General features: G+C 36.1%; 1 protein-coding gene across 1 annotated transcript in view; it reads left to right on the top strand.

Annotated features, from left to right (window-relative positions):
- LOC117316821 (adenylate cyclase type 8-like) overlaps window positions 1–13,342 on the top strand; it is a 35,231-nt gene extending 21,889 nt beyond the window's left edge. The window contains exons 12-19 of the mRNA XM_033871597.1: window positions 536–783; window positions 1,853–1,928; window positions 2,856–3,011; window positions 4,106–4,252; window positions 5,465–5,572; window positions 9,390–9,510; window positions 11,942–12,066; window positions 12,867–13,342. Of these exons, the coding sequence (XP_033727488.1) occupies window positions 536–783; window positions 1,853–1,928; window positions 2,856–3,011; window positions 4,106–4,252; window positions 5,465–5,572; window positions 9,390–9,510; window positions 11,942–12,066; window positions 12,867–13,037 (1,152 nt within the window). The 3' untranslated portion in view covers window positions 13,038–13,342. The remainder of the gene's footprint in view (window positions 1–535; window positions 784–1,852; window positions 1,929–2,855; window positions 3,012–4,105; window positions 4,253–5,464; window positions 5,573–9,389; window positions 9,511–11,941; window positions 12,067–12,866) is intronic.
- Window positions 13,343–14,479: the final 1,137 nt, after the last annotated feature.

Below are 14,479 nucleotides of genomic sequence, written 5' to 3'. Positions count from 1 at the left end.
TACCAAGAGGAATAAAAAAATGACTTCGTTCTTTATATTTGTAACCCTGGTAAAAACTAGCAGCAATATACCGCTCGGCTAGAGAGATCTTCTCTTTAGCTCGATCGGTTGGGCGTAAGACTAGTAAGCCAGAGGTGCCGGGTTCGATCCCTAGCGGAGGCAGTGATTTAAATTTATATAATTCCTGCGCTCTGTTACATGTTTTTATTCCAAATAATCATTATGTAACGCTTACCACGTGATATGTAGATAGCAACTGTAATTCATAGCCGTAACGAAAATGATAAAAGAAATCCATTCAATTAATGTGTGTTAACATTCCCTGTATATTTGTTAGAAAATCATGGTACATTTGTGTTAACATATGTCAAATAAAATTGTGCTGAAACATGTGGACAAGTTATCCTCTTTCACTGTTCCTATTCATTACGATATCATTTGCATATATATTCTGGTTAACTGTGAACGATATATGCTTTGTTGATAATCTGACAAGACTTCATATAACTTTGACTAATAATAATGCATATTCCAGGATGTGTGGACATCTCAAAATGAAACGACACCTCTTTGCAATGCTACAGTTGATCTCCAACCGGATATGACATCACCGGTGACATACTTCATGCCAGAATATGTGCTTTTACAGTTCTTGTTGCTGATTATTGGTATCAACGAAGCGTTGACATTTAGGCACACTGTCAAGTGTGTCATCATGGTTTTCTTCGCCCTAAGTCTCCTTGCCCTGCTTTTATATTCTCATCCGCGTGAAAATGGTATAGAGTAAGTCATTTATTATGATGCCATTTTAGCCAATCATGTCTTGTCAGGCATGACTATAGTCATAGTGATCATTTCTGAAAGTAGACTTAGGTGAAATCAATGCGCTGATGTTGCTGTTACTCAGAAATGTAAAAGTAACACTTTAAACTGTTCCCACTTAGAAGAAATGTGGATTCCATGTGTAAAAAGTCGGGGATTCCCCAGGTTGGGGTTCCCCCAGTACACTGCAAATGCCAGGGCTACTCTCTTTTGAGTACCCGTGTGGTCTTATTTGCCATCAACCCTATACAATAACGTCATTAATCAGAAATCGAAAACTTCACACTTTAATATGATACAAAATTCACATCATTTGAACTTCAAATGAACGAGACACAGGGATGGAGTCCCTTGTAATAACATATAATAAAATATTTAGTTGTTTGAGCCCTTTTGACCGGAAAGTTTGTTTTGCCTTCAGAAAAAAAAAGTGGGACGTAGTAGACGAGGTAAGATAGTAGAAAAACTTATTGATGAGCATTTGTCTAAATAAGATTAATTCTCTCTTTGGGAAAGAGATATTTAATTTTAGATTTCAGAAAAAAAGCCTTCAAAAATACTTGTTTGATTTGTGGCTATTTTTAGATCCAAATTATTGAGGGAGATAGATTAAATCTTGATTTATTAGAATGGCTGGTTTTAGTTTATCAGTTTAATTTGAATTTAAGCATACAGTTATAATTTGCTATATAGGAAACCAAGCCAGAAAGAGCAGAATTTATAACCTTTTACTTTGGAATTGCATCAATATTGTCCTTTTCATGTGTAGCATCATGCAAAGTACTCTACAAAAGACAATGAAAACACAAGCACCAATCAACACAGAGAATAACGAAATATTAGTTCTAACTCCGCAATATCGAAAAAGAGCACAAACATGAATATATATAAATGTATATAGATATTTGCGTGGCGACCCTCAAACACGTACAGGGAGAACCCGACCAGACGTTCCAGAAGGGTAAACGCATGTACAGTAAATGTTACATCATGATACTATAGCATACCTATAACTGATACCACTTTACAGCACAGCGATAGACATGTCACTCCCTGCCATCACTGTGACGAGCCTGCTCATCTTCATCATTTTGTTGGATAGAAAGGTAAGTAAAGCAGTATAACGTTGAGTGTTCATTTCTGTTGATATTCTGTTGCTGTAACTTTATTTAATCATGCTTGTAAGAAGAATTTTATTTTCAAAATATTCTTCATATGATTCGCATCTACATTTATTTCTTCCCGTTTTGAATGTTAGGCGCCATTTTGGATCGCAAATAAGTAGTTACGTTTCGTAGTAAATAAAGGAGGTCATTTCCAAGTGTAGGAATACAATCCACACAATGAACCAATCACAGCAGAGTTAGGTAATATTACACGTGTGTAATAAACATACGTATGAATTGGCTTTATTGAATGGCAAATGGTAGTCATACAACAAAAATGATTTTGATGAACTACCCTTGTTGATCCAGTTACAGTACATTTCTTTTGTTACCTAACTGTAAATGTGAATGAAGTATTCGGCTGTTTACAAGGAAAATTGCTAGAACTCGAGCCAGTTAACAGTTCGAAAAGTTCACTAACGTAGAATATTTGAACCGCACTGAAGCATCCAAATAATTATGATGAAGCGTTTTTCTGATCGTGATTGCCGATCTCTGCTACAGGACAGTTTGATGACACAGACAAAGGTCTTCTGGATCATATATTTGAATGGCTTATATCTGATTATTTTTAGTTCATCGGGTAACACATACTTATTTCATGCCTTTAATATCATTCAACAGTCAAAACTTTCCCCCGTCGGTGTTTGAAACAACCCGCTGAACAGTTTCCCGAAGATTGCGACGTGTCGTAGCCCTGTAGCTAGTGAGAATCACCAGTTTGCTATAAATATGATTTTGGAAGATGTGTGTCTCAAACGCTAACAAATGCATTAAATAATGCAAGTTAGGAATTAAAGAAAATCCTAAATAATATAATTTCAAGTTTTTCAAAGTTGATCCTTAAATAAACTGTTTGTATTCAAGGTTGAAATGCTGAAGAGGAAGACGTTTCTCCGTAGATCCGAAACGATAAATAGCCATGCAAAACTGAGAAAACTAAGGAGAAAAAACAAGACATTGCTGTATAATTTGGTACTACCTGATATAGCGAGAGACCTTCTTTACGATCACGACAAAACGGTATGAATTGTACATAAACTATACAATGTATCATATCAATTAAGGCGGAACAACTATAAACTATTGTTTTCTGTAATTCATTTCTTAGTTATGAAACAATGATATCAATAATAAAGTTTTATTGTTATAATGCTATCTATGTATGTAATATAATGCATTATCAGATGCTTTAACGTAAGAGAACATTTTTTCCGGAATGAACTTCTGTGTGGGTCTATAGGGTGTTCTGAGGAACTTCTTAGATTTAACTCTTGCAAAAAGGTCACTTGCCAATTTTTACTTTCGGCACGTGCTGGCTGCGTCCCTCCCCCCTTCCTTGATCCGCCTATGTATAAGAAAAAATGGTAATGAAATATATATGCTTGCGGATATATAACGGTTGTTATGATAGAGCTTTATATTTCCTTTAAATATTTATATTATTGTTAATAAAATGTCTATATGTCCTTTTAACAGCTGCTTGTAGTGTGTACATTTTGCATAATTGTTCACATAATTACAATTGTTGATTGTCTCACCTAACCATACAAAGCCGGATGTGATCACTAGACCTTTGTTTTAGTATAATAAAAACACATTAATTCCAGCTACCATGTCTTAGGCTACATTCCAAATTATCAATTCTTAGATAATTACAATATCAGATCCAATACAGTATCCTATCCTGCCCGAAAAATACATTACCTTACAGGATAAATACATTATCCTACCGGACAAATATTTTACGTTAACTGATAAATACTTTATCTTATCTGATAAATATTTTTATTTTTAAAGTTTCCCTCTTTAAATTATCCCACGAATATATTTCCTTGCCTGATGAATACACTACTAATGTCTAATTCATTACTTAGTCTGATTAAATACATAATCCTACATGAGGAGTAAATTCACTTACCTAATAAATACATTGGAATTCAATAATTAGTCTGATTCAATACATTATTGTACCTTTTTGATGCTTACTGTATTCAATACTATAAATAGAATGTTTAGATACAATAAACTTCCTTTCCATTTTCTTCCTTAACTGAATAAGGAATCAGTCAATAAAAGTGTGTTGTTGATAATATTCCATTATTTTGAATTCTCAGTATGCCCTTAGTAGGACCCATGATGATGTCGGAGTAATGTTCGCTGCGTGCCCCCATTTTGAAGAATTCTACACAGAAAATTGTAACTATGAAGACGGTTTGGGATGTCTGCGCTTTCTCAACGAAATCATTTCGGACTACGACGAGGTAGGAAGGTTTATAATGATGCCACCTGCATTTGTTGATAACTGCTTTTAGATATTCTTATGACGTTGGGTCCTGTTTTCACTAATTTCCATAATCATGTGTTCAGTGCTTAACTAACTTCAGATCTACTTTCACCCCTTGAACAATTTGTCCCGTTCTTCAGCAGGTCAACGTCACCTGGGACGATAACTTAAAAAAACTCAATAACAATATAATAACCACGTAACCTAAAAACCTCAAACTCGCTGAAAGTGAGGCAAAACATGAACAAAAAATACATTGTCATGGAAACCATTAAAAAATTCAAGGAAAATAAAACAAAGAGTCGTCTGACAACACCCGTCATACTAATCTAGGTAAAATACGGACCACAAAATAGGAGCAAGGGAGGTGACAATGGAACCACCAGGCATATCAGCAAACAGCTCACACTGCTGACGTCATATCGCATCAGGGAACAGAATATTTCAAAATGAGATCCCGATGTCGACCATACAATTTTCACGTGTTCTTAATCAACCCCCATCTCTCGAAAGATTGTGTTGTTATTTTTTCGTCAGTAGTTTATATTTGTCACGGAAATAGTAATGGTTAGTCGTTGGATATAGAATCAACTGGGAATTGTAAACACAGTGGATATTATATTAGAAGCAAGGGTATAACTATCCAGAAATGGAAAATTAACGATTGAAATTATCACGTTTATTCAAAGTTACACGATAACGTAGTAGATAAGCGTATATCTCCGGTGGGTTCTGTTTAAAGACTAGCGGGTTTCTCTGGACACGTGTGTTTGTGACTCGAGATAAATTCACATATTCCTTCAGAACTACTCGATTTGGAATAGATCCCTTCACGAATTTCCTTGCAATAACTTTGTTTGACAAGAGATAATTTCACGGGTTCTTTCATATTCATTCAGCCTCAAAGACGATACTCCTTGATATTCACTCGTTCTGAAAGCAGATAACATCATGGGTTCCCTCCGACGTTCCATTAATTTTATGTAATCCTAGAATATTGTATATTTCCGTTATGTAGGTTTTCTTTAATTTTGATTTTGTGCTACCTATAGTGAGGTCATTTGTGTTTGCTTATACCTTATACGCAATATTGTATCATGGAAAAACGTGTGCACAATGTTGTTATTCAACATTGATTTGATACATCGGTTGTCCTTCTTGTACATCTTTATTTTTTTGTGTTTGTCAGTTAATGCAGGAGCCGGAATTCGTCTCGCTCTGTAAGATAAAAACTATTGGGTCTACCTACATGGTTGCAAGTGGTCTCCGCAGACATCTCGGCGATAGCTCCATGGAGGTAAGTAGGGTTATAAGTGGTCTCCGGGGACATTTCAGTGACAGCCCCATGGAGGTAAGTAGGGTTATAAGTGGTCTCCGGGGACATTTCAGTGACAGCCCCATGGAGGTATGTTGGGTTGTGAGTGGTCTCCGGGGACATTTCAGTGACAGCTCCATGGAGGTATGTTGGGTTGTGAGTGGTCTCCGCGCACATCTCGGTGACAGCTCCATGGAGGTAAGTAGGGTTGTAAGTGGTCTCCGCGGACATCTCGGTGACAGCTCCATGGAGGTAAGTAGGATTGTAAGTGGTCTCCGGAGACATCTCGGTGACGGCTCCATGGAGGTAAGTAGGATTGTAAGTGGTCTCCGGAGACATCTTGGTGACGGCTCCATGCAGGTATGTTGGGTTGTGAGTGGTCTCCGGAGACATCTCGGTGACAGCTCCATGGAGGTAAGTAGGGTTGTAAGTGGTCTCCGCGGACATCTCGGTGACGGCTCCATGAAGGTAAGTAGGATTGTAAGTGGTCTCCGCGGACAGCTCGGTGACGACTCCATGGAGGTATATGGGATTTTGACTGGTCTCCGGGGAAATCTCGGTGATAATTCCATGGTGGTTAATAGGGTTGCGGGTTGTCTCTGCAGGCATCTTGGTGATAATTCCATTGGGGTATGTTGGGTTGTGAGTGGTCTCCGGATACATCTGGGTGACAGCTCCATAGAGGTAAGTATGGTTGTGACTAGTCTCCGGAGACATCTCGGTGACAGCTCCATGGAGGTAAGTACGGTTGTGACTTGACTTCGGGGACATATCGGTGATAACTGCATGGAGGTAAGTATGGTTGTGAGTGGTTCCGCAGACATAACGGTGAAAATTCAATGGAGGTAAGTATAGTTGTGACTGGTCTCCGGGGACATCATGATGATAATAAATATGTATATATATAATATTTTGATTATTGCATGTATACATTTCAACTATTAGGTATGTGATGCTTGTTATGTATGTAATATTTTGTATGCTATATGTATTGTGTATGTAATATTCAGTTGATTATACGAATTATGCATTAATATTTTTGATGATAAACGTATTATATATGTAATATTGTTTATGCTATTCGTATAATATATGTTATATGTTGTATGTTATACGTATTGTGTATGTAATATTTTGTATGTTATACGTATTATGTATGTAATATGTTGTATGTTATACGTATTATGTATGTAATATTTTGTATGTTATACGTAAAATGTATGTAATATTTTGTATGTTATACGTAATATGTATGTAATATTTTGTATGTTATACGTATTATATATGTAATATTGTTTATGCTATTCGTATTATATATGTTATATGTTGTATGTTATACGTATTGTGTATGTAATATTTTGTATGTTATACGTATTATATATGTTATATGTTGTATGTTATACGTATTATATATGTAATATGTTGTATGTTATACGTATTATATATGTAATATTTTGTATATTATACGTATTATGTATGTAATATTTTGTATGTTATACGTATTATGTATGTAATATTGTTATGCTATTCGTATTATATATGTAATATGTTGTATGTTATACGTATTATGTATGTAATATTTTGTATGTTATATTTAATATGTATGTAATATGTTGTATGTTATACGTATTATTTATGTAATATTTTGTATGTTATACGTATTATGAATGTAATATTTTGTTTGTTATACGTATTATGTATGTAATATTTTGTATGTTATACGTATTATATATGTACTATTTTATGCTATTCGTATTATATATGTAATATTTTGTATGTTATACTTTTTATGTACATGCTATGCATATATATATATATATATATATATATATATTTTGAAACGAAAAAGAAACGCAACTTCAAATTGTAGGTTTAATAAAATAATACTTGTGAGCATTATGTTTAAATTTCATATGTAATAGTTAATATTGAATATTGATGTAACATCCTTTAAATGTTTAGAGATTTTTAAGAACAGGTCACTTTGCTAGAAGGTCATGATTGGTAGTACCCTACGTGAATCCAAGTTGAAATGGCAGCAGTTTTGAAACCGTGCCCTAATATCGTGTGTGTCCTCCTCGAACAGTTATCACATCTCTAATTCTTTGTTGCATTGAGTTCATCAGGGCATTGACTTTCCGTTCCATTCTTGGACGAGTGCATTTGCTAACTGAGGGAGGGTATTTGGGGGGTTACGGCGATTTCGAATTCTTCTGTCTAATTCATCCCACAAATGCTCGATTGGGGACAGGTCGGGGCTATATGGAGGCCAATCTATAGGAACAATGTTCTGTGTCGCAAGAAAGTCTCTACAGACTCTTGCAACGTGTGGTCTCGCGTTATCTTGCTGAAAGGTTAGATGATGCTGCCTAACAAACGGCACAACATGGGGCCTAAGGATCTCATCCCGATAGCGTACGGCCGTTAAATTCCCATTGACTATCACCAAAGGCGTCTTCAAACCATGGGAGATTCCCGCCCAAACCATAACTGATCCACCCCCAAATCGGTCGTGTTCCAAAACACAGGCGTCAGCAAAACGTTCGCCTCGACGCCGGTACACACGTTGACGGCCATCTGCTCGAAATAACGTGAATCGAGATTCATCGGTGAAGAGCATAGACCTCCAACGTCTCATAGGAAAACGTCTGGGCATATGTGCCGTTGCCCATTGCATACGACGTGCTCGACGTTGCGGTGTTAGTGGTAAACCAACGTACTGTCGCCTTGCACGCAAATTAGCCTCACGCAGTCTGTTGATCACTGTTTGGGGATGAATTCGACGGTTATGATTACCAATCGTATTCCTTGCCGTTTCAGCGGCCGTTAATCTCCTGTTACGCAGGTGTGCCAACCTAAGAACCCGGTCTTGACGTCGCGACGTTACGCGTGGACGTCCTGATCTCGGCTGGTCATCGACTCTTCCTGTTGCGTTAAGACGTGAAACTGATCGACTAATAGTCGATTTGTGAACTCTGAATTGTCGAGCGACGTGAAGTTGCGTGTTCCCTGCCAGAAGCATCGCTATAGCACGTCCTCTATCAACCTTTGATAACCGTGGCATAATTGTAAAAGGAATTATTGTTTGCAAAAGTATTGGCGATGATGTGGCTCAATGTTAGTGATGAATTGATACTGGTTTGAATGAAAAAAGAACGCATATGTTTGTACAGGCACGGTTTTTGATGTTTTTACCGCGCCGGAAGTGCATAGGTCTCTAGTCACACTTGGGTGATTTTGAAGATTGGTATGGGTGTTAGGCAGGGTGCATGTTTATTTCCGCGATTTTTATACAGATATGTATATTTAATACAAAATTAATCACAATTTTCCATGTTGCGTTTCTTTTTCGTTTCAGTATATATATATAGAGTACTATTAATGAAAGTGTTTTTGTATGTAGAATAATGTGTAATAACCATTGTATGTAATGTCTGATGTTTATGAAATATCATGTCTGTTACTTTTGAAAGTGTAATTATGCAATGCCAGAAAACAACAGAATCCGACGATATTCTGTGCTTTATTTACGACCTGAATTTGATGGATTATGTATGAACAGTATGAAACATGTTACATATTTAATTTTATTTCGTATGTAATATGTTAAGTATGCAATACATGCATATGGTGTATGTAATATATATCGGATATGTAATACATTGTATATGTAATAGATTGTGTATGTTATATATTATGTATGTACTATATATTGTATTTAATGTTTGTGTATGCATTTGAAATTTGCAATTAAAATATGTAATAATTCTCTCTGTAATATTTTTTAATTTGTATTTAGGAAAGTGGAAACTGCAGACGAAAGGAGCATCTTGGAACACTTGTAAAATTTGCGTTGAAAATGATGGATGTGTTAAAGGATATATCCAAAGAATCTTTTACCAACTTTCAGCTTAGAATAGGTAACTGTTTATACATGTGATGTCACCATAGGGACGTTTCTGACTGTCGTTATTGTAGATCATATAACTTAACATCAGCCCATCTCCCTGGAAACATATAAAACAAGGCTTCAGGCGATTCCATTATTTAAGTTTATGAAAGATTTTAACTTAAAAACTGATTTACTGTATAGATTTTATCTGTCTAATGAGCCAAACCGTCTTCAAAGTCGTATATTGACATTGATATCTGGGGAATGAGAGGTTTCTGTTTTGCCTATGTGCGTCATCGTAATGTCGTTTGATATGAAAATAACGAGACTAATTTGTAATTAAAGATGAAAGCACCGCTGTAATACAACAAAGTTCCTCGATAAGGACTGAGCTAGGATTACGGATAAGGAATATTTTTTCTTGGCCATAACATAACACTAACTATAATTAGGCCGCTGATGAGTTCTCTCAGATTACATAAAAAATCTCGTTTTCTTCGTCGAAAATATTAATTTTTCATATTTACTGTCCGAGCATATTTTAAACTCAAGCACATACATACTATTTCTAATTAACATTTACGTCTGCCAAGTTTTCATCAATATGAACATTTCAACTAGGAAACCTTTAGTCGTGGCGGTTTGAAGTAACTGTTGGCCCAGTGCTTTTTGCCGTTTTTTTCTTCATTTTTACGCTGGGTTTGATCTCTGAAATTGGTTTTCTTTGGTCGCATATCCATATTGTCAATACCAGAAATTAGTCAAATTGTATACAGTAATGACTTTGTGTGTGTTTACAGGATTTTTCGTGAACCCTTGTACAGATTTACAGCATCAGATTCTTATCTATTGATATCCATCATACAGAGATTGTTAAGTAGTTGATGCTATCAAATCGTGGTCTGAACTGGGATATAATAAAAATGCTAGCACATATCTAGCATTGGTCCCTGAACCTCAGTTGCTTTCGAGTCGGTCAGGGCCTATATGTGCATACTATCAAAATGTCATCCCATACTGATAATTCTAACCAAGCCTTAATTAATGACAATGGAAAGTCAACAAATGATAGTCAAAATGAGGCTTTCTTATATAAACTAAACTAAACTTTACCCTCTCCCCATGTAGAAACGCAAGACCCCCAGGTCCGAAAATAAACAACTTTGTGAAGACCCTTCCATCTATCAAGCTTATCTGTATCTGGCTAATTTGACCCTTTTTAGCTCCGCCCATCAGCCCCTTGGGTCAGTCAGGGCTGATATGTCAATGAATACCGGTATGTTAAACCAATATTGAATTAATTCCAATTGAAATCAAACAAAAATGCTTAAATACAGTATGTGATTTCTCTGCTTAACCTACAGTAAAATTCCCCTCATCAGACCTCATCTCCTGGGGAAACATGACATTCCAGGGTCATGAAATTCACAATTTTCGAAAAGCACCCGAAGACCCTTCCATCTATGAGGAGTATTTGATTCTACCACATCTGGGTCCTGAGAAGATTTTTGATGTTTAATTCAATTTGACATCCTTTTTCCTCGCCCCTTATACTTCGTCTCATTTAACCTACATAGCTCGTGGACATGAACCCCTACAAAGATATATCATAACAAGAAAAATATACTTATTGGTACTTACTGATTAGATTTTGATGATCATCGATCAAGGTTAAATATCAAATAACACTTAAAGATATCTCATTAACCCCAAGGACACACTATTTTTATTGATGAGAGAGTGGGTATATTTATATGAGGCCCTGCTCACTTTACTAATATTTTGCAATATAGTCGTCATACATTATATGCGGAATCAAATGAATATAAAATAAATTTGATTTAAACAGCATTTTTGTTCCTCTGGTACTCATCAGTGATGTTAGGTACATGACATCATACGGCTGCTTCGTCCTTCTAGGACTCGTCTGTGATGTTAGGGACATCATACAGCTACTTCGTCCTTTTAGGGCTCGTCTGTGATGTTACGGACATCATACAGCTGTTTCATTCCTCTAGTATTCGTTGGTGGTGTAGGAAACGTCATACAGCTGTTTCGTTTCTCTGGTATTCGTCGTTGATGTTAGGGACATCATACAGCTGTTTCGTTTCTCTGGTATTCGTCGTTGATGGTAGGGACATCATACAGCTGTTTCGTTTCTCTGCTATTCGTCGTTGATGTTAGGGACATCGTACGGTTGTTTCATTCCTCTGATACTCATTAGTGATGTTAGTAACCAAAATTGCGGAAATTTAAAAGGCAAGTCTAGAAAATCAGGCACGGGTCATAATAAATGCTCAAACATAGAATGGGGAGAGGTTACGTTATCCAAATGAATATTGCAAAATTACCTGCATGCACGATTCGTGATACTTCTAATGATATAGGATACTCGGTCGTATGTTTTCAGAGAACAAATACCTTTCCGTGTTTTAGTAATCCCCTCTATTCTTCTACAGGTATCAACCATGGCCCAGTTATAGCGGGGGTGATAGGTGCCCACAAACCGCACTACGACATCTTCGGTAACACTGTCAATGTGGCCAGTCGTATGGAGAGCACTGGCTTCATAGGGAAAATACAGGTATAAAGCATCAGTAAAGACCGAATTAGATAGAATTAGTTCACGTCCATGTCGCAAGAAGTAAATATTTGGATACAGCTTCATGGAAAATAACTAGTGATTCTTGTGTGGATTTCGAAATATACTCACAGAACAATGACAATTAAAGTGATCACATATCGGACTGTCAGCGAACGGTCACATATGAACAATTTCACGATCTATACATTTCATTATTACCTAAACGAGAGATCATGCAAGTGATAAAGTTCAGATACAGGTTCCAAAACAAAGGTACGCACGTGTGATTAAGATCATATTGCATTTACATCATCGCATATTGTAATACAGGTTAAGAAAATACCAATTATAGAGAAATACCGTATAAGCAGGTAAACACAGGTAATAGGAAGTACAATTTATGTATATGAATTAAAGGTAGGTATATGTGATCTGAAAAAAAGTATTACGAAATGGCTCGGAGATGCTTCCACACCTGACATAAGTTCGTTGACAAGTGACAAGTAAGTACATTGTACGTATGGGGCGCCGTTTTACTTTTAATTCCCACTTAGTAGTATCACTTAGTTGTTTAAGTGATACCACTTTATTCATTAAGTAATATCGCCTTTTGCAAGCTGTCTAAGTTATACTGTTTAAACTAAGGGGTTTCATTAAATTATTATCACTAAATTTAGGAAAGTAGTACCCCATAAGTATACAACATATATTGTCGTTATTTGGACTGAAATGATATGTGATATCAGATTGCGATGCAATTTTCAATTGCAGTACTTTCAGTACTTTGATTATCGTTATAGGTACTAAAGAGCACAGCTCTGATACTACAGAGACTGGACTACAATTTCAAGTTAAGAGGTTCAATAGAAGTGAAAGGAAAAGGCAGGCTTGTGACGTATTTCCTGTCAAGGGCAGACAAGCCCATTCCTTCATCGGAGGAGGAATCCTATAGCTCTGATGGTGCCTTTTGACTGTAATAATAATTCATGTAGTGTTGTGACAATGTTTGAGCTCTGATATTGTGTATAGTGACTAATTTGTGTGTGGTGCTGAACAAATCGTGATATCAACAATGCAAGCGGAGGCTTACAAATCATTGGAACACGTTATAACAAATAGCAAGATCCCAACCAACTGTGCAGTATATTATAACAAATGACAAGCCTTGTCATTTATTTTTGGAGCAATTTTGATCCAGTAATTAACCAAATTATGTAAGATATCTGATATGATTATATTACATGTATAATTACATAATATAACTATATACTCTAATATACTGTTTGATATATCTTATATAATAAATATGTATATCCTATATAATAAATGAGATATCTTCTGTATTTTTCAGGATATACCTTTTTTATAAGATATCTTCGTGTGGCATGTCTTCATATTGTAAATAGTGTATAATGAAGTGAAACAGTCACCTTCTAGCTTCGTACTAGGTGGACATTTCCTTTGGCTCACTTCCTGCCCAGGCTCCTCTTCGGGATTTCTAAACGGGGTGTTAATTCGGAAACGGTAGAAATTAGGTCAGGTAAGGAAAAGTGTTCGTTGCGCTCCAAATACTATCGTTATTTATTTTTAATATAGCTGCACAGATCGTAGCTATATTTCAGTTATCTTTAACGTCCATGAATGTGGTTGATTAAGGTACATGTCCACACTTCTGACATAACATCTCCGTTCAGATTTATTTTACCTGTAAACCCAGGGCTTTTTATGAAGCGACTACGGTAATCACACCTGGTCGTCTATGCCCAGGGCTACTGAGACAACGCTCTCAGTGAATCCCATTGTATCACCGTCATGCTTGACCGCAGACACCTTTCCGACTTCCAAACAGGTTTTGCTGGTGAGGTACTGCATTGGGTATTTAACGAAACTGAAACACGTTGTTACATTGTTCCATTGAAAAAGTGCAATGGACCCCAGGTTACCTTGCACTTTTACAACCCAAGGACATACTATCTGTGTATTTCACCTATACATTGCCCAACATTAGCAAATCCAATGGCAAAATTTATTTCCTTTCCAAAATATCCAGAGCCATTTCTGGAACTAGCGTCATTACGAAAATAAAACAAGTTGTTTATCAATTTATCTGAAAGGTACTGCTATCAATATTTTACCTGAGTATTGATTATAAATACCAAAAAATCATTAACACATGTACCTACCACTCTGAAATGGTCTGTTGATACATAGGGTAGGTGAGTTTACAACACTGAAAGTCAAAATCTAAGATGTATTTTTAGAATTCAAGCATAGGAGTACCTTTGTAAATACCATATGATTATCCATAGAAAAGTATAATTTCGTACCTGTTACCTGTTTTGAGATAGATTTTTTTGAAGTTTCTACTTATTCTCGCAATAAACGAACAAACCATTTGGTTTATTAGGAAGAG

The sequence above is a fragment of the Pecten maximus genome, chromosome 18 (genome assembly GCF_902652985.1).
Source record: "Pecten maximus chromosome 18, xPecMax1.1, whole genome shotgun sequence".
Taxonomy (NCBI): Eukaryota; Metazoa; Mollusca; class Bivalvia; order Pectinida; family Pectinidae; genus Pecten; species Pecten maximus.
Note: the sequence above shows the minus strand (reverse complement) of the source record. Positions and strands in the feature narration are given on the sequence as shown.